The sequence below is a fragment of the Pagrus pagrus genome, assembly GCF_965226575.1.
Source record: "Pagrus pagrus genome assembly, chromosome: 21".
Taxonomy (NCBI): domain Eukaryota; kingdom Metazoa; phylum Chordata; class Actinopteri; order Spariformes; family Sparidae; genus Pagrus; species Pagrus pagrus.
Genome location: NC_140208.1, coordinates 18,504,460 through 18,525,476, shown reverse-complemented (window position 1 = coordinate 18,525,476; position 21,017 = coordinate 18,504,460). Strand labels below are relative to the sequence as shown.

At 42.1% G+C, this 21,017-nt stretch overlaps 1 protein-coding gene across 1 annotated transcript; it reads left to right on the top strand.

The window, feature by feature from the left end:
• Positions 1-733: 733 nt before the first annotated feature.
• Positions 734-19,577, top strand: vstm4b (V-set and transmembrane domain containing 4b). Its single transcript, XM_084341945.1, has 8 exons — positions 734-854; positions 3,529-3,936; positions 12,553-12,606; positions 12,886-12,993; positions 13,177-13,210; positions 13,302-13,426; positions 14,897-14,961; positions 16,070-19,577. The coding sequence occupies exons 1-8, from the start codon at positions 803-805 to the stop codon at positions 16,193-16,195; spliced, it is 972 nt and encodes a 323-aa protein (XP_084198071.1). The 5' UTR covers positions 734-802; the 3' UTR covers positions 16,196-19,577.
• Positions 19,578-21,017: the final 1,440 nt, after the last annotated feature.

Here is a 21,017-nt window from a genome sequence, read left to right as displayed (position 1 = left end):
AAAACCCCGAGCTGACAGACAAAGATTCACTGTGGGATCCTGTTACAGGAGACAAGAGACGAGGGGAGATAGACGTGGACACGCACACACAGATCCAGACAGACGCAACAGTTTATCTAATATGGGGTTTGAGGCCCAATTGAAAACTGTGGATAATTCAGTGACATTACGCTGAATGTCCCTCTCCATCATTTCACAGGCAGCAGAGATGCCCACACACAAACACAGACTGCAGCCCACGGCCCCGCCCTCCTCCGTCTCTGGCAGCATGTGTGTGTGTTCCAAAACAAAAGCCCTGACTTTGGTCTGCGCCCGCTGTCCTCCACAGCTGGAAGTGTGATTTGCTCGGCGTCAAGCTCAACAACACCACCCCCCCCAAACCCACACACACACACACACACACACACACACACTCCCCTCCATCCCGCACAGGAAATTACATTTCCCACTCACTCGCCAGAAGCAGAGGTGTGTGTGCGTGCGGGCACATTTGTGTGTGTGTCCTCGCACATGCTCACCTGTCTGCTCTGCGTGCGTGTGCATGTGTTTGTGTATGTGCACGTGAGCCGGGCCAAATGTGTTTTCACTGTGTGTGACAGGAGGGGGGGGGAGGGGCAGAGGGAGGTTCTGAGTAGAAACAGAGCGTCCAATGTTTCATATTACACTCCTCTGCTGGGGAAAAAAAGAGAAGAAGAAGAAGAGGAGGAGGAGGAGGAGGAGGAGGAGGAGGAGGAGGAAACCTGGGGCTTCTTTTCTTCAGAGGCATTTAACTGGGAGTTTATGGAGGCTGCAGCCGTGGAAAATGAAGATCTCCTCTGTGGTCTTCGCTCTCCTGACTCGAGCACTGCTTGGAGGTAGGAAAAGTTTATTTTGCTTCATAGCAGAGTGGATGTGGTGGAGGATAAATGTTTCCATCTATTTTTTAGGGAAGTTTATGCAGAAAAACAGTAGATGTTGGGGTGATGGGTGAGGAGATGGAGAACAATCTTCTCTATACACTGTCAGCGTTCTGCTGAAGTCAGTACAGTTGTGATTGCGGGGTGTGTTGGCAAGAAAATACCAAGTTTATCAACGTTGCAGAGATGAGAGGGAATCTCCACAGTGAAAAGTGCTGGTTTTCCTCAGAATGTTTGAAAGTAAAACAGAGCTTCCAGACTCACTTCTTCATTTTATGGTGATTTCTTAAAACACATTATTACATTTAACAGTCAGACAGCTCCACATCAACATCAAGGCAACACTTTTCAGCCACTCAGCTGTGTTTTCCTGGTTTTCTTCTGTCAAACTCAAACAAATAAAAGACAAAGCTATAAAAATGCCATTGATTTAAAGTACGTGCTGAGCTGGACCTCTCTGACCTGTGTGACAGTAAAATGCTTGCGTGTCATGGAAAGTGTGGATTATTAAATTGCCCAATATTGGAAGAAACAGACATGTGATATATTATCATGCAACGCAAGCGGCAGTAAAGTTTGTTCCTCAGTGTTCGTCCGACCTATGTCGTCACGCTGCCAAAAACAACGCAGCTGCTATAAAGCCACTGGAGATGTGGACTGTATGGACGTCAAATATGACATGTAGTGGAACAATCGCTCACTGTATTTCTTACGCTGGTCGTTATTTTGTGATTTATAAGAGACAAGTTTGAGTCAGTCAGTCAGTCAGGCAAGCAGGCATTAAACACTTCAAACATAATCTTCAAACCATTTGGGCTGAATTCAACTTCAGTGTGATTTTGGAAGTAGAATAAGAAGGGCTTCCATCCCCTCATTTTAATGCACATCAGCACAGTACTCCTTTTATTTTAGGGAAAATGTTAGAAGAACCATTTTTTACGTTCTTGCCAGTTGTGAAGTATTTTGTCATAAAGGCGCTCCAGCTTTTTGGGTATCAGTCACATTGTATGCTGCAGATTTAACACAGATTTGAGCACCTTTTATAAGTTTTTATTGCAAAACTGAAATCACAGTTTGGACATGTCAGTGATTCTTGACCATAAAAACAGCAGTTGACCAAACACCATGACCCCCCTGGTCTGGAGCCGTAACACAGACTAGACAGTCTTCAACAACAGACAGTTGTCAGTTCAGCTGTCATTGAAATGGAGACGTTCAAACTTGACATTGTCTTCATTGTCTCAGTTTTGAGGGCCAGGAATGACCTGATCATTGCTACTGTTTTGCTTTTTTTACTTTTTAGCCAACATGGACTTTCTATCCTGTCATGTCTGAGAGTCACCACATATTCATGCTGTTCAGATTAGCTTCTGTCTGGCTTCTTCTGTATTTAAATCAACTCATATTTTATCATGTACCACTCACTAGATTAAATTAATTTAACCATTTTTAAACTTGAATCATTTTCCAGTTCTAAATATTCTCATTTAAAACCATTTCTGGGCGAACTATATGTCAAGTCTTAAGGCTTAAAGGTCAAATTCTTCATAAAGTAGATTTTTTGGTCTCATTCCCAACTCGTCAAATACTGATACAGTGGATACAGTAGGTCAGGTCAGCCGCCATCTGGAAGCATCAGTAGTTGAGTTGGGAATGAGACTCAAAAATCAACTTTCCTATCAAAGTGGACCTTTAAGATAATGAACAAAACAATGTGAAGGCATCAAGTGAAGATGGTTGAGGGACTGTTTACATTTAGAGTTGCTTTAGTATCCATATATACATGTCAAATGTCTACATCTATACTTTTAGATGTAGCGCATGAGTCTGAATTTCCCATTTATATGTGAAAACAACTTGAGCCCATTGTGTTTTCATATCATTCTCAAATCAAACAAAAAAAACACTGAAAAAATCGCAGCAGGAGTGCCCTCTCTGATGCCCCTACGGTAGATAAAACATGATAAAGTTCCCTTCCAGTGGACAAAACGTGGTCAAGTTCCCTCTCTCCACTTTAAACATATAGCGACTTCCTGCATGCTGGTGCCCCCCCACAAACATGCGGTGCCCTTTTTATTCTTTCAGCCCCTACCCCTCAAACATCCTGAGTCCGCCCCTGATTGTTACTAGTCCAAATGTGACTGAAAGTACATGTCTCAGAAGAGATCTAAAGTCTCAACATGGTGGTTACTACTTTCATTTGACTCAGTTTTTCAGCTGAACAAATAAATACAATCCACTATGTACAACCCAATGTAAATAAAGCATTCTGTAGTACAATAGTTTCAGTCCTTTGTTAGTCTCCACTGTAGCCAGACATCTGTGGCATGGACAAAACAAAGGAGAGTCAGGAAAACAGCTGAATGTGTTTAGAGAGATGCCTCAGCTCTGTTAGACCAAAGAGCTGCTGCTGTAACCAGCATGCAGTCAAAACAAGAGAGGAGCATGGCTCCAGAGTCACACATGTCTGATTGAGACATGACCTGCAGCCACATGTCCGACAGCTTTCTCAGCTTTTCAGGGATTAGATCTGATCAGATACATATAAAACAGATCCAGACATCATGACACTACATACTGCTCCAAATACAGATTCTAAAATAACCTGAATAAATCTTTCCTCCTCCTCCAGATCTGTGTTTGGCCGTCAACGTCACCATCACCCCTTCCCCCTTCACGGTGGCCCAGGAGGGTCAAAATATCACACTCTCCTGTGTGGTGTCCCAGCGGCGGCGTAACGCTGCTCTACCGGTGGTGAAATGGACGTTCCTGCCGGCGGGCACAGACCGGCCGGAGGACGAACTCCTCATCGCCCGCGTCAACATGAGGAAGGCCCGTTTCTATGGCAACTACACAAAGAGTTTCTCGTGGCCTAAACTGAAGCTGACGGTGGTGAAGCAGGGGAAGATCTTTGACCTGCTGATCCTCAATGTGTCCGAGGGGGACCGAGGGCTCTACATGTGCCGGGTGCAGGAGTTTAAAAAGCACCAGGACCGCTGGAAGGCCTCGTCCAACTGCACCGCTGCTACTGAGCTCAGAGGTGAGGGCTGGATTTGGTGTTTTCTTATTTATTGGAGAATTTGTCAAGTAAGCACTCTGTTTGCATTACGCTGATTCATATTTGTTGAGTTGCAGAAAAGCAATTTAGGCCAAAAGCACCTTTACACACCTTTGACTTTTTAGTGTGAAACACTTGAAAGGTGGCTTTAAAGGTGCTATTTGTAGGAAGAAATGACTTTTGAGTCTCATTTTCAACTCGTCAAATACTGACACTTTAGGATGAGTTGGGAATGAGACTCAAAAGTCAACTTTTCCTACAAATACCATCTTTAAACCATTTATAGTTTTCTCCTTCACAGAGAGCAGAGGGCTTAGTCAGTCTGGATTTATTCTTTCAAGCTTCTATGTCAGTCCAATATGTCAATTTTTTTAAGAAACCCGGGTGTTCACTGGCCGTACATATGTTCATTATGTTCCAAACACTCATACAGTGTTTGGCCAAATGACTAATCCAGGATAAAGTGTGTCAGACCAATGGGAGAGCCCTGCAACCTTTTCAAGTTACGCTTCAGCAACTTTGAGTCAATACCTTGGTAACCAGATGCTATCCTCCAGCCAATACCCAATCACATTGCCTGACAAAATATAATAGTGTCCGCAACCTAACACAATACTCCGGGCTTCTGTTGAGCAACACTCTCACCATACCATAAATCAGGCTTTATTCAGAAATAATTCAATACAACATTGATCAGTACACATTCACATATACCTCTAAACTAATCATTAAACACTGGTGTTAACATAACTAACATCGAACACATGGACTATTCAGTCCTTCAATCAAAGTTCTTTAGGAAATACTTCATATAACTAATCAAATAGCTTCTTTAACTTATTGGAGAACCTTTACCAATCTTTGAGCTGAAGCCACACATAGTGTGGCTGACAATCAGTTTCTCACAGAATGACATCACTGCTTTTGAAGTTGCAGGGCGGAGACTTAACAACTATCTCTGCGACCAGAACAGACGCAACGCCAAATGCTGTTTTGATAATAGTAAGACCGCAAAAAGCTGAACCTAGGTGCCAGGTTTGTCTGCAGAGACCTTCAGTGGCAGCCAACAGAAAACTGCAACTGCCATCGAGCAGCTCCCAGCTGTGAACACAAGAAACTGTTTGAGGCTTGAGTAAGACGAGCGTGGAAAAAGAGCATCAATGCCCAGTTAACTCTCTCTCTAGGCCTAAAGAATATGACTGGGTCTGAAGAAGAAGGGCACAACAACTCTTTTGTTAGTGATTCTTTCAAATGCCCTCATATGTCAGTTTAAACCAAGTGGGGTGATGTCCAAACCTAAACAGGAGCCCTCAGTAAACTCAAATTGTGTTAACAGTACAATGAAGATAGCAGAAAAAACATTTGTCCTGGGGGAACAGTTCGGAGTCTCCAGTAGTAGCATTTTCTCTGACCACAGCTGAATGATGTCATCCATCTGGAGGCATCTGTGGGCTCACTGAGCGAAAGCACTGTCCTGCTTTTGATTTGGGGAGGGGGAACGTCATTGGTTAGGAGCAAGTCCGGAGATAAAAGGATCCTCCGGCGCAATGAGTTGTGGCTTTGACTGAATAGACGATCTTGGAGAACGAGCAGAGAGAGTGTGAGGTCTCAGTGCCACCGCTGGCACACGAGACGTTCACGCAGCGGAATGGATGACAAATCCACTGGTACCAGATATGACGCAGAAATCCCTTCACTTTCATAAAACCACAAACACACTTTCAAGCTTTGTCATTTTTTCCTTTTTTGTGTCTGAATTTGAATTCAGTAGACACGAGGAGAGTGTTGATTTTGGTCTTGTGTGGTCTCAGACTTGTCAACCACTCTTTGTGACTGTGGCTGTGCCTTTTGAGCCTTATGTCCTCGCAGTTATGCAAGTACACAAGAGCAGGCTCCTTATTTCTACCCAATTTACCCAATTTTATCTGCTTTAACTACCTAGCTAATTGAGCTAATGTTAGCTTTGTTAACTCTGTTAGCTCCATGAGTGCTGACTCGCTAAACGTTTTCAGCTGATCTATACAACACAATACAACACAATGGATGTGACTGCTGTTATCGCTTTTTTAAACCCACAAACTATGTCATAAATTAATGTTAGCCTTGGACATAACGCTCGGTTTCTGTTGGCTTTTTTTTAATTTTTGACTTGTTAATTGGGTTTGGATTTGCATTTGTTAATGGCGATGCTCATTTCTATCCAGATTTTCTTTATTCACTCGTAACAGAAAAAGAGCAAAGAGATACCAAGCATGTAGAGCAGGGAATACAGAAGCCGTCGTAAAATGGCTTCAGGTTCAGTCAGTATTGTAGTTACTTCAAAGATCGTGCAGAAAGCAATTGTAGAGGCATTGGTTGAGTGGTTTATCTTAAAAATGAATGCATCAACAAGTTTCATTCTTCAAATCTAAATACAGCTCATCTTATTGAAGCTCACTGCTGTCACACTGTCAGTGTTAAACAACACTAGACGTTGCTCACCACATTTTCCATGGAAGCGTTCCGACAGGCTGTGACTTTTGGGGTGTCTACAGCCAAGTCTGGGCCCGAGCAGACACAAAGTCCCTACCAGGAGCTGTTGACATTGGCCCTGACAAGGAGTTTCCCTCCTAAAAGTAGAACAGACAGAGTCCAGAGAGACTCAGCAGAAATGGAACAAGAGATAGTTGTGCTGAGGAAGGTGAAGTTTGAATGTTTGTCTGCAGTGACAGTCGAGTGGGCAGCTGGCTCGTGTCTGGCTCGCAACCTTTGTGGTCGAGGATGTGGACAGCTATTTTCATCCAAGGAAGCGCCATTGCGGTTTCAGAGATATTAATAAAAAACGCCTATGGCGACATTTTTGGATGGATACTGTAATTACGACAACACATGTTTTACTACACAGCAGGGGCGAGATGAAAACACAAAGTTCTGGATGACACTAGATTAACTCCCTTGTTACCCTCCAAACACAGCTCTGTCGCCTCTTGCACTGGTTACATGTGGTGTTATTGATCACATTCAGCCACTAAATGTGGCATTCAAGCTCCCCACTTCCATTGTATTCATGCCACACAGTGTAAACAGGAGGGGGCTGAGCACACATCCCTGGGGGGCTCCAGTGTTGAGTACTAAAGTAGAGGAGGTGTGACTGCCAATCCCAACTGTCTGGGGGTCTGTTTGTGAGCAAGTCCAATATCCAGTTGCAGAGCATTAATCAGGATGATACTTTCACTCATAAAAAGTACATTATCTGTTATGTATGCTCAACCGAGTACTTGCTTAAAGGTGTTACTGATAACATTCAGCCACTAAAGGTGTTATTCCATCTCGCCCCTCCATTGCATTCACGTTACAACACCACTGTTGTTCAAATCATCCGCCCCCTCAAGTGGTTGCCAGTTTGTGCACTAGCTGACGTTGCTACAGTTGCTAACCTTAGCTAGCAAATATTAGCAACATTCGGGCAATACAGTAACTGGCAAGAACCACAGATACCACATGATACCAATAGCATGTTAGCAATAATCAATGTTTTAAAATGATTAGTTCACAATCATTATAATGTGTTTTTATTATTGATTTGTCTGTATAAAAATGTTATCAATATAACCTTTAACAGCAAAATACATTTGAAATAACTTTGGTTCGGTAATTGTAATGGACAGGCCAAAGCTCTAGCGACATTGGGAAGTCTTCCCAGTGGACCAGCAGGCAGTTGTATTTCTTCCCAGTATCCACACCTCCAGTTGACAGCTATGATAAACATCAGCGACACATCTGAGAGGTTAAAGCCCCTCTGGGACCACTGCCCCTGATCCCCACTTCACATGAGAGACGACAGATGACCGAGACTTCATGTGCACAAATGTGTGTTTGTGACGTCCAACTGATGGAATTCCTGTGGTGTGATAACATCAGGTGACCAGGTGTTTCCACACATTACTCTACTTACTACTGCTATAATAAACACAACCGGAGAGGTCAGAAGGTTTGGTAAAAAAATAAAAACTGAGGGCACAGCGCCGTGTGGACACAGCCTCCTCTTGGCATAAACAAACTGTACTCTTAGGTATGTCTTTAACACATGTGGCCGACTGCGAGTTTACAAGGGGTACACGGCACACGGATGTGGCGTGAGGTTAAGAATAGTAAGAACACGGAACTCTGTGTACTGTACTGGAAAAATGAAAATCAGAAATATCACAGTTCTGTGGTCAGAAACATCTCTGTAGACATAAAAACTGGACATGCAGTTTGAAGAAGCCAATAAAATAGGCCTATGTTTATTGCTATAATAGGGACTCAGTGAGCAAGTTAAGAAAGATGCTGATTCTCAGAAGAAGAAGATGCAAAGAGCCACGACAGGAAGTGAAAGGGTGGATTATTCAAAGCTTTGTTAAGACGCACAACGTGGATGTGTACTCGCATTCATCTCCAGTCTCTTATAATACAGTAAATCAGAGCAGCGACTGAGTCAGTAGACGGTGAAGACACAGAGGATCATTATTCACCCCGGTCCACGTCTGTGTACTGATGTTTACAGCGTTGGGTTTGTTGGGGTACAAAAAAGAGCCACGAATGTGAAATACAGTCGGCAGATGAATGCAACTCTGTGGCAGCGACGAACAAAAAGCAGTTTGTTTGAGTGTTTCCACTGTAAAAAGAAGACATTTGCTGGGAGAGAATAAGAGCCAGTTTTATGTCACAGTGCACCAGATTTATCCCTTTTCTGATTGTTCCAACATGTACAGCTGCCCGCACTGACAGAGCTACACAGAACCTGAGGCAGAAACAGCACATAAATGTCAAAGATGTTATCTAGATTTACGCTGTGAAAAATCTACTGTGAAGGAAGGGTGGGTCTTTATGCATCTGCCACTTTAAACAAGAGGGAGAAAGCCCTTTTTGGAAATGATATTTCACCCAGACACTGTGCAGCCTACAGCAGGAGAGTGTTTGTGCCATGTACAGATGTATTTTTCTGTAGTTTTAGCACTGATAGCTCGGCTGCTACTGTCTATAACACCAGTGGTTTTTGGATTTTCATGAACAATGGTGGTAATAGGGAAAAGGGAACATTAGTGGTGTTATATGAAATACACCTTTAACACAAGCTTTGCAGATAACATAACAGTCCAACTAGCCAACACCCAAAGTTAACTGTTACCCCACTGGAAGCTAACACATTGCAGAAACTTTAGCCTACTAAATTGTTGATATTTGATATTCTTTACAACATACATGATGTGTGTGAAGGAAAAAGAATAGCTTATCTACAGTAAATAGCTTTTTTTTAGCCGTTAAACTCCAAGGAATCAACAGTCAAGCCGTTCTTGCTCGTTAAGCTAGTTAGCTTGTAACCAGACATGCCACACGGTTTACTATTTTACAACGGGGAAGCTTCCTTAGAAACTGTTTGGAAAAAGGGACAGGCACTTAAATACTGGTGATTAAACACCATCTGTCTTTCACCGTCTAGACTAACAGGCTAACTTAAATCAGATCAACACTAGAAGAGCGCTACCACTGGTGAAACCAGCTGGAAAACTCACTCTTGCTGAAAGCAAACATCTTTTCCATGTAGAAAAGCCTTCAGTGCTGTTCTTTGCTCTTCTTTCACTGAAATATACTCTCCAGTTTTGATAAAACAGTTCTTGTGACAACATAATCTCGCCAATCCAGTATTTGACAAAACTAAAGTCCTGCTTTTAACATTAACTCACCAGGTACGAATGGCAATTTCTGAAAATCCTGAAGCCCAAGCATCTAGTTAATGGGGCGAGCGAATCTAACATTCAGTTTTCATCACACAGTTCGACTTTGACGAAGCAGATGCTTTGATTTAGCTCAGCTCTTGACCTTTCAAACTGCAAACCGACTCATATTAGCAAAATAAACATTTGGCAATGAACGTAATAATCCACAACCCACTCGCCTAACTTCCCTTTAAAAGTGATTAAGACCAGCGTGTTTCAAACAGCAGAATGTAGGTCACATATGGTCAGTGTAGGGTTAGTGGTTTCACAGATGGGGACTGAATCCTAAGGTATGTTCCCAACAGAGAACAGTGTGAGGACTGCTGGGTCCATAAAATCCTTTCAACCAACAATCTAAAGGAAGGTACTGATACAAGGTGAAATTGCAAATCACCTCGCAGGGGTAGGAGTCGGTAAAATGGTGAGGGTACCCTGTTATTGCTTACTTTTAATTAATGTTAGCCTATAAAAAATAGTTTGTCTGGAGTGTTATTGGCATGATGCAGCATTTTGCAGAAACTCTCTTCTTGTATCTAATCTCTGAACTGCAGGCTTTGCACCAAGTTATGTGATGTTTGGCAGAGTTTTAGGTTTCACTACGCTGCCTTTGCACAAACAGAATTGTCTGAAGTAGTGACGCAGGATCACTGGATGCAGGGAGGATCACAGTTGAATGTGTTTTGCAATCACTGGAAGCACGCTTACAGCAAGTTTGTCAGTCAGACGGCACGTAGAGCGCAGCCTGTGGGAAAGCCTCCAGCCGGCGTGGCGAGCCTGCCTGTCGTCAGCTGCTGGCGGTTTGGGGTATTTCAAGATGGCCCGGTGGGTGTCACTTCACAAGCTTCCTCCCACCAGCTCAGCGAGAGGACAGCGGTGTTAAGACTACTGTGGTCAGAAGGGGTGGAGAAATGAGTGAGTGTGTGGGGCGAGATTTCAGGTCGAGTATGGGAAACATACTTTCTCAGCCATTTCGGGCCAAAGCAGCACATAGCTGGGATTGTCATTACCCAGATTAAGGCTGCGTTCCCTTTAAATTCCTCGTCGGTGCTCATATTCTGCTCGTATATTTCTGGGTGTGACAGTTATCTTGTCTATGTTGGGATGAAGCCATATCTATCTAAGAGGCGGTGACGCTGAAAAGACAATTTAAATCACATCAACTTTAATGAGCCTCTCTATGTCTCATTATGTGTGCTTTAAAGTTTTGTCTGAGCTGACTGTTAGCTGAGCCCTTCCCTTTAATTGTCCAATTAAGCTGAGCAACCATAGTCAGGCATGATATTACATTTTTTCTAATACGATGATAATACCAGGGCTAATTAACTTTATCCTAAATACAAAACCAATCCTGCTCCTTGCCAGTTTATGTCTGTTCTGCACCAGAACAACTGGGTTATCAGATCATGTAACCATCAAATGCATATTAAAGACTTATTGCAGGGTTCCCAGCCAACAGCAGTCATATATAAACTAACTGTTGTCTTCCTCTGTCGCACAGCAAGGACTTATTGGTTGCCATGAGGAATGCCAGTTGCTTCAGCAGAGTTATGTGTAAAAACAGGCAGCAGTTAATAGCGCGGAATTACTTTAGCAACGAAGCTACAAGTATCTGTCTACCAGGGAACTCCATAAATCACAGCCGTGGCCTACGTTTGTCAGCAATTACTTTAGTAACAAGTGAAACTATCTGTCCAGAGTTTGTCGAGGCAGAGCAGGCCGAGGGCTAAAGTAGTGTTTTTGTAGAAGTTATAAAGTTAGGATTTTGTACCGGAATCAGTGAGATCCTGTCCATCTTACATGTAAAACACACCTCTGATGACGTTCTTCCTTTATACATCCATGGCAGCGTCATAAAATAAAGAAAGTGCTTGTTGGATGAGAAATGAACACAATGTATGCCCCTGAGTGCAGGATGAGTCATTAACATTTTAAAATGATTTTCCAGAAGGCTACAAACTCTTAAATACTTTAAAAAATACCTTCAAAACGTTCTGACACTGGTGTATGAGCATTGACATATGTGATAGAAACACATAAACAACTATTTTGACTTTGTGGGAACTTTAAAGGTCCCATGATGTTGAAGCAGGTCCACTGAAAATGTACTGAAACATACAGGCATGCCAAAAGCCATGCCTGCTCAGGCCTGTGAGAGCTGACCAATCAGAGCAGCCTTGTGCTTCTAGGGACAGTGGCCTTAAAGAGACAGGGAATAAAACGGAGCGTTCTCACAGGGGGTGAACAGAGGTGCTGCAGAGAAGAACGGTATGAGAAAAATAATGTGTTTTGTGAACATTAAAGCATGTAAACATCTTCTACTAGACGCCCACAATGAAGGTATGAACCTGAAAATGAGCAGAATATGGGACCTTTAATGCTCCTTTAAATGTCCATGGTTTGTTCCATGTCAGACCTTGTTCTCATTAAATAAAAGCTAGAGAGTAATCTTAAAAATAAAAAATACTACACATTTAATGTTGGTAAATTACCCACTGTTATCAGTGTAAACGGCACAGGTTGCCTTGTTTTTACCACAACACTTTGTTTTGAAGGTAAAACAGAGGTCAGTGTCCAGAGCCTGGGTGCATCAGAGTTCATGATGATGCAGAACTCTAAACCAACTGTTTGCATTAAAGTCTGAGTTTGTAAGCCATTTATCCCTTTTCATCCAGTTAAGGTTAAGGTTGAGACAGTGATTCAGAGCCTGGATCAGGCAGGGAGGAGGCCGACCTCAGCTCGTTGTCTTCCTACAATTAGCTTTATTTAAACTGTAGCCAGTGTGTAATCAGGCGGCAGCGAGGCCACAGTGATGACTACGGACATTACATGCTTCTCTTCTCTCTGTCTTCCCTCCATGTAGTGCATGTTCTACCGGCCACCAAGGCCAAAGAAAGCCTGTGGAGCTTGTTTGAAGGTAAGTCTTCATATTTTTAGTGTGTTTGAGTTTGTGTGTGTGTGTGTGTGTGTGTGTGTGTGTGTGTGTGTGTGTGTGTGTGTGTGTTCGTGGTGGACTGGCACTGTATCGTCCTTGGCTGGCAAAAATAGCCCAACCCAAAGGATATAGTACAGTACCTTAAATAGCTCAGCAAAACATGTACTTCTTTTTTTTCCCTTCACATTTTTGTGTAGAGTCAGACGTTAGGCACGAGGCTGATGCACTGTTGGACTAACGTGTGTGTTTTTTGTGTTTCAGATGTGTACCTGTGTGCGGTGCTGATCTGCTCAGTGGGACTGCTGTGTATGTGCATGTTCACGGTGACGGTAACCTGCCAGTACATACAGAGGAAGCAGAGGTTAAAAGGTGAGCGGCTGCATCGAGATAACTCTCTGCTGACCTTTGACCCTCATCAATCTGGTTCCTGTTCCTGTCTTCTATTATTTTCTCCATCTTTTTCCTCTAAAAAGTGACTTAGAGTTTAAAAATGTGGGATTTAAAGTTCAATTATCCATCTCATAACATTCTAAATGTGTTATATCTCGGCAGATAATTACCACTTGGTCAAAAGTCCGCAGAACAGGTAAGATTTTAGGGCAACACAGCCTCACATGCAGCAAATACTCAGATATGTTGAACCTCACTGAACATCTGGAAATCTGGTCTCAATCCAGCTCAGGAGAGACAGTCACCAGCTTGGTCAGCGTGTCTCCGGCTCTGCCTAAGAAGGAGAGGAGGTACAGGAAGAAGAGGAGCAGGGACTACCAAGAGGAGATACCACCAGAGATACCAGCAAAAGGTAAACAAGAGCCTCCGAGTGCATCCACACCTACAGTTTTTTCTGAATCATGTTGAAAAGAACAGACTTTGCTCTGTCTTTGCTTTCAATGTAAACTGTCCAATCATAAGTGAGCCACACCTCGTCAACAGAGACGTAAGTGGCTAATTTACTGTACAACATAAATAGCTGAGCATGAGCATCAGTCCAAACCGAGGTTTACTCTCGGTTCATTTTGTTCTGCTCGGCTTTTCCAAACATGAGAGGTAAACATCCACCCCGTCCACATGTAAGTCTTGAGTTATGGGGGAGCCTGTGGAATGTTGCTTTTGTTTCACTGAGAGCAGAAAGTTATTTTGGGTTCAGTACGAACTTAATGGTCATCATGTTGTGGTTTAGCTTCCAAATCCCTACATTTCCTCCCAGCTCATAGTTGATCTTTAAAAAGCAGAGTAGCAACTGTGCTGACAAGGAAATACTGCTGTTGGAGGGTTTTGAAGTGATTTAGGGCCGACCTCGCCGACTGTTGCTGTTTTGTGCAACTGATGTTAACTCTAAAGTCGTTTATATAAAAATGTTTTGTCATTTTGGGTGCAGGAGAACAACTTGATGAAACACAAGATATGCCCACTGTTCAGACAGCACATTATGGCAAAACCAGTCCAAAAAATGTCCCGTTTGACCAAAATCTGATTAGTCCGACAGCCAGTTATCCAGAAAAATAAAAAGCTACTGCTCCAAAGGGCTGTTATTGTTACAAAAACACACTCTCCCTGGATTTCTTTGCCCTCAATATCTTACTGTGTTTGGACGTGCTAGAAAATGAAGTCAGGTGACCTTCCTATTAACAATAATTAACACGTGGTTAACATTGTGAAATGTCTAGGTACCAAAACTACTTGGTTTAGAAAACAATCATGGTTTGGGTTAAAAGTCTGTTGAGTTACAGTGGATGATACTTGTGTGTATTTTTGGAACAATGGGTGTTTGTTTAATGGAATATCAGGATGTCAGACGAATGGGCTCTCAGTCCAATCAGACGTTGTTTTTTTCATATTTGGGGTTTCAGAGTGATGGGCTGTCGGAACAATGGCATTGCACCTTTGTAATGTTAATATGTGAGCTTAAGGGGTGCTGGTAATCCGATTTAGTTACTGTTGGACAGAGCCCAGCTGGCTGTTTCCCACTGTTTCCTGTCTTCATACTAAGCTAAGCTAAACAGATGGTGTCATGCTGCTCAGACATAAGAGCGCTATCAATCTTCATATCTAAGGTGCAGGTAGAAAGTGAGAGAGTGTGTAAAACTAAACACTGAGCTGAAAGATGCTGTAATGCTGTTGCTGTTGTTAAGTATTAGAACCAGTTAGAGTCTTGAGTATTTACTAATATAATAAAACCTACTCATGAAGGTTTGTGGATTTGATGGAGAGGTCTGCTTCTTGTTGTGCACAGATTTCTGCTAAACCACTGACATTTGTTTCGTCCCTGCAGCTCCCATCGGAGACAAAACACGGAAACCCAAACTTTTAAAACCACAACCAAGGAAAGTAGTGTTGGTGAGTACCGTGACTGCAAAAGATGTAGGAATTTACCTCATGTTAACCTGTGCGTAACATTAAGATGGTTGACCACATTCAGGAGAGACGAAGAAGACTCAGAGACACAGATGACTTACGTTGAGATAGTTTATACAAACTTGATCAAGGAGGAACAACATAACAGTTCATCTGTCTGCACAGAGCAATATCATGTTAATCCTAACAAGTCTTCCCAAATGCTCAAATTATATCTACAGCTTCAGGAAGCATCCCTCCCATACATGTTTAACAACATATCAAGGGGGGTGAGTGCAGAGTTCTTCTCACCTCTGGTCAGAGGAGTAGGATGTAATCAGGTCACAGATACTAAGTCAGCTAACATAGATAGATCAAAGGCGTCCTTACGAGGCTTGCCTTGGCTTGGTTCGTCAGACATCTGTTCCGTAGACATATCTACAGTAGCTTTGAATGACCAGGTTGCAGAGACCATGAGATATGCTCCTCATAGTGCAGTCTTCACTATCCTTATCCAGACTTTAACGTCTGTACAGGGTACGTATGACGTCCTATTGTATGAGGACAGAACGACCTGGGAGAATCATTTTTTTCTACCAAAATTGGTACCTTTTGCCTAAAAAGTTACCATACCAGGCTCTATGCCAGCCAACCATATATCTATGTGCCAAATACAATGTAGAACACCCAGCATGTGACAGGAATGTCTGCAAGTAAAAGTACCAGAAGATGTCATAAAATGTGCCACATAACCAAAGTTTAACTGTAATTGTCACTGGGATGGCGATGGGGTGGCCCTGTGGCAGCTTGGGCATTTTAACGGCACAGAATGCAGCAAGAGGCAATTGAGTTTAGGCAAATTGGACCCTGAATCCTGTAAGGTAACGTCTGCACACAGACGTTTAACAAACCAACGCTGTAAATCAGAGGGAAGCTTTTGGAAGTATTCTTTTCTCTGCATGCTAACTGCTGCTCTATGCAGACAAGAGAACTTGAGCCTGAGATTAATGGTGGAGCTCATTTTCTAACCACTGATACCACTTCCTTTCCTTTCCATCCCCCTCTCCTCCATCATTACATCCCTCTGCCCTTCCTCCCCCTCCGTCTCCAGCCGAAGATAGTGGAGGAGAATCTGACCTACGCAGAGTTGGATCTGGTGAAACCCATTCCGGACACCAAGGCGTCGTGCAGCGGCACCGTGTACGCTCAGATACTGTTCGGGGAGGAGCAGCTATGAGAAACACACACACACACACCACTAGTAACTGTGTCGTATGTAAGAAGAATCGTCTACTGTATTTATAGTCTGTATTATTTTGTATTCAGATGGTTTTTGAAGGGAAAAATGTGTAATGTCACAATAATTGTACATATGATTTTTTATATTCTTTGTTATAACTCTCTTAAGACCAAGATGCAAAAGGAAATGTTTTGTATACTGGAGTATTTGCACCCATGTTTGAATCCCGTGTAGCTCAAACTGGGAACACAATAGAAGACTATGGTGCTGATTTAGACCAGATCCGTCCATCATGATAATCAGAGGTCAGATTAGATATTTAATCTTGCAGGATAATCTGCCCCTTCACATCAAACAGGTTTAATTTGATATTTGCAATACAATATCAGCAGGTTAACGTCCTGTGGTGTCCAGAAGCAGACACCACAGGACGGTTATCACAGTCATGAAAAGTCAAGTTCACTGTGGGGTGAGGTGAAGCGAGATACAATAAGGCAGTTATTAGCCTAGTGGTCTAATGTCCGTGCGTTAAGTATGTAACTAGAAACACAAGGTGATTATCTTATTTTATTAGCTTATTAGCATAAAGAGTGAAAGCAGGGGGAAACCAGCTAGCTTGCTAATATGGCTATGGGAATTTCTGTAGCCTAGCTGTTTCTTGGCGAACGTTTTCCGGTTGTTGATGTCTTTGTGTTTAGTAAGGAACTAAAACATGAGGTGATAGCTTAGCTTAGCTTAGTTTAGCAAAGCAGCAGAAAACAGCTTAGTCTGGCTCTAGCTAGCTAGGTAGCTGGCTTACATGGCAAGGGGCAGTCACGCGCTGTAGCTGCTTCTGGACTTTGTCTCCCGGTTGTTGTTTGCTATAAAGTAAGCTATGGAGTATGTACGTAACTCGCTTTAAAGCTACAAATTGTTGTTTTTCCATTTCTGTATGTGTATGGATAAAACAAACAAAGTGTTAATTAGTGAGCTTTTAAGGTGCTGGTAGGTGTATTTTTGAACTTTTGATTTTTTTTAAGAAGATTTTTTTTTCCCCTGTATCCAGTCTTCGGGACTCTCTGAGCTAAGCTAATTAGCTCCAAACTTAGTTTGCTGTCTTAAATTCAGTATAATTCTTTACACTCCAATGAGAGCGGAGCTGTTCAAACTAGTATGGTGTGCTCTTTCTGTATAAATCCACCAAGAGGCAAGAAGTTTCAGAAATGCAGGCTAGTAGCTAGCAGTTAGCTAACGTTACACTAACAAATGGCTCACTCTTCTCTGCTCATGTGTGTTGCATGCAATATATATTTGTTCCTGTGGGATCCAGCCAGTTGAACTCACTAGCGCAGTGAAATGTGGGAAACCCCGTCTAGAGCAAGCAGATTTATGAAGGCGAGACAAAGTAAATTAAAGACATCCGTTGTTATTCCATGTGAATCAATGCGTTATCAAATGTGATTTACCTCGAGTGTGTTCCCAACATTATCTGCCTCACAACATCTGTGTTCAGTCGCTTTTTTCTGTGTCAGGATGCCGTTCATAATGACCACAGCTCCACAGAGTTGATATTAAGGTAGCGATTAGCCCCCCGACCTCACCCCACAACCAAGTATGTGAGACCAAGTGAACCCTTTCATCTGGTGCCAACATCAACTTAACAGGCCTTTAGCGACACACACACGAACATATACATACAGGGGTGGAGTTGCGTGAAGGCTAAACACCCTTCTAGATTCAAACACACAAAGGCACATACTATAAATCCAAAAGGCTGCAAACAACTGTGACACCTGATCTACAAACTAAGCTTGGTGTTTGGACTGTTTCACATTAATGTGACTCATAAGTTACGTCAGGTCTTGAGGTGATTTTGTTGTTTGAGATAAGAGCTGGGGGCCATATCAACTGTAATCCCACATACCTTTGGACAGTCTCCTTGCTTTCTCACTTCCCATGAATCTGAGTGTGAAAGTGCTTAGGCTTATTTTTCCATTTAATGATCCTCTGGATTCAGGCATGGAAAAGCAAAGGAGAGTTTTTTAAAACAGTGAACTTGAAACCCAGACTCAAAGGCACCGGATTCCTCCCTTCCCCAAAACCTCCACTATCTTATGTGGAGTGATCCATGAAGACGGAGCAGTGGTGGTACCCAGATCTTTTACATGACTGAAAGTACCAATGTAACAATCTTAAAGTACCTAATGGCACATAAAAGTCCTGCATTCAAAGTCCTACTTGAGTAAAAGTACGGAAATATTATCAGCACAATGTAATTAAACTCGTACTACAATACAATATGACAAGAGGTCCCAGCCAGACGCTGACGGACCACAAAAAGTTTGGGAACCACTGGTTTATTATAACATGTATTTTGTATTATTAATAGGGTTTTATTTTACCCTATTAACCTGTAACAGTGAGGTAAAAAGAACAATGTTTCCCTCTAAAATGTATTTGTGAAATGTTGTAGCATAAAATTGGTATACACAATTACAATACCCTTACCTCAGACAAATACTTAGTACAGTACAAAAACAGTACTTGATTAAATATAGTTACTTTCCACCACTGAGATAAAGCCCTTTACAGAAAAAGTCAATCCGCTAAATTCCTGCTAAAGTTGACAATTTTCCCCTTTTTGTCAAACGTAGCTAAACCAGCTAATTACCTCTATTAAGTTACTTGAGCACAATGATTGAACTCGTCTCTAAAGCATACAATAATTAAATTATATGTGGTATTGGCTTCAGAGTTAAGTAATGACTTTCTGAGAAGCTATGTAGCAACTATGGCTAGCTAACTAGCAGCTGATATACACATGAAATGTATTGAACTGGTGTGATTAAAGGATCCGTCCTCACGACCAAAAGACAGTTAAGTTATGGTTAAAAGTTAAAATGTCGAGATAGTGAAGTGAAATTCATAACCTAATTTCACAGGAAGTTGATGGATGTGGACAAAGACCATTCTTTGTTCCCCTGCGTATTAATTACACTTCAGTTCAAACCCCTATTGACCTCCATTCAGTCACCATTCCAGTTTTCCATTGTTGTTCTCTTACTTATATTTCAGTTGCACAGTGTGTTATTATCCATATATGAAATTACTGAAAGTGACCTTTCAGTGGCGGGCACGAGTGTCTTAAAAATGCCCTCGAACTGTGAAATGTAGAGTTTGTTCCAGGCCACACTGTCCTTTAATGGGACTCCACTAACTAGAACCATGTGTGTGAATTGTGCCTCTCTGCTCTCTCCCTCACTCTTTCTTTCCTCTCTCTGCCGACCACTGACCTCTGCATTCATCAACATTCCAGCATTTGTACTTTTGTTCATTTTGTTCGTTTCATCTGTACACTGTGTATCAGTAAGTGAAATAAATATAAAAGTGGATGTGAGCAGCATGCTGCCAGAGAGATTTCTGGTCTGTCTGTCAGTCGTTTTGTTCCAGACGGAAATATTTCCACCACTGTTGGATGGCCATAATATTTTAGAGACATTCATGGCCCCCTCTTGTTAAACCCCTCTGAGGTGATTCCCTGACTTTTCCTCTAGCGTTGACAGCACGGCAAAATGTGTCACTTGTAATGTGAAATTACTGAAGATCTACTGGATGGATTGACACAAAATGCTGCACATACAAGACAATGTGTTGTCCTCTGACTCTTTCATTGTTTCCTCAGAAAGATTAGAGATGACGTAACCTTTTATTTACAGGCGTCAAATCAAAACTTAAGCAAAATCTATTAAATTAAAACAACACATTCTAATACCTAAACAACTGAATCACAGACTCACAGTTTGGTAAGGTTTAGGCACTGAAACCATTTGGTTGGATTTTGCCACTAAAATGACTTGGGTTAGGGTTAGGGTTAGGAAAACATTGTGGTTTGGCTTAAAATAACTACGTTACTCATATAACTGAAGTTACGAACGTACCTAAGTTACATTCACTGCCAAACAAGAAACTTAAATATGGGTTGTAACAACATTGAATTGAATTGACAGTGGACCTATGTGGTCATCATCCTGATGAGGATGGCCTCAACTACAAACGTCCCCATCAGACTCAGCTGTACTTTCTGTTTGGCGCTAAAATGCAAATGTTAACCTGCTAAACATAAGCATGCTAACATTGTCATTGTGAGCGTGTGGAGCTTCCGTGAGGTATTTATTTCTTGTCTTGACCCACAACAATCAACTGATAACTGGCCACACTGGCTGCCTGAGGCACTGAGGTTGACATGTATGTTTTACCTTATGGTTAAACAAGCATTGTACAATGTGGGAATGACTGAGCATAAAACATATTGGGCAAATATTGGACAACTTTTTAATGTAGAAATGTCTAAATGGAAATTTGTGATATTCTCTTTCAGGCACATGTCATCTGGCTTTTTTTAAAAGATAATTTAATCACCATAAAGCTGATTCCCTTTACTGTATGTCTTGTAGGTTTCTTGGTTCCTGCTTGTATTTTTCCCATTAGCTCCATCAAAGATGTATGGTCCAAGTTCCACACTGAAAGCATTTCACTAATTCAATGGACTGGATTAAAGCATGCAGTAAGAGATCTAACTAAACTGTGATCTTCAAGCATCCATATGCTACCAATATGCATTCACTGTAAGTCATCAGCAATATCTCTGCTGTGATCAAAGCCCTGACTCCCCTGCTCCAGTCATATTTCGTCTCAGTGTTGACACAAAGAGGAGACATGAGAGGGGTGCAGCCGTTAACAGCCTGGATGGGTGTCAGCTACTCTTGCGGTGGTGGAGGCGCTGTAATGAGAGAGGGGGAGATTTAAATGTTAGGTTTTGTTTACTTGCAACCTCCAAATT

What these genes read in the sequence shown, in the direction of transcription:
- vstm4b (XM_084341945.1), top strand. Translation starts at nt 803, where the DNA reads ATGAAGATCTCCTCTGTGGTCTTCGCTCTCCTGACTCGAGCACTGCTT. An exon ending in GACTCGAGCACTGCTTGGAG is followed by an intron (nt 855 to 3,528) that starts GTAGGAAAAGTT and finishes CTCCTCCTCCAG; the next exon opens with ATCTGTGTTTGGCCGTCAAC. An exon ending in ACCAGAGATACCAGCAAAAG is followed by an intron (nt 13,427 to 14,896) that starts GTAAACAAGAGC and finishes TCGTCCCTGCAG; the next exon opens with CTCCCATCGGAGACAAAACA.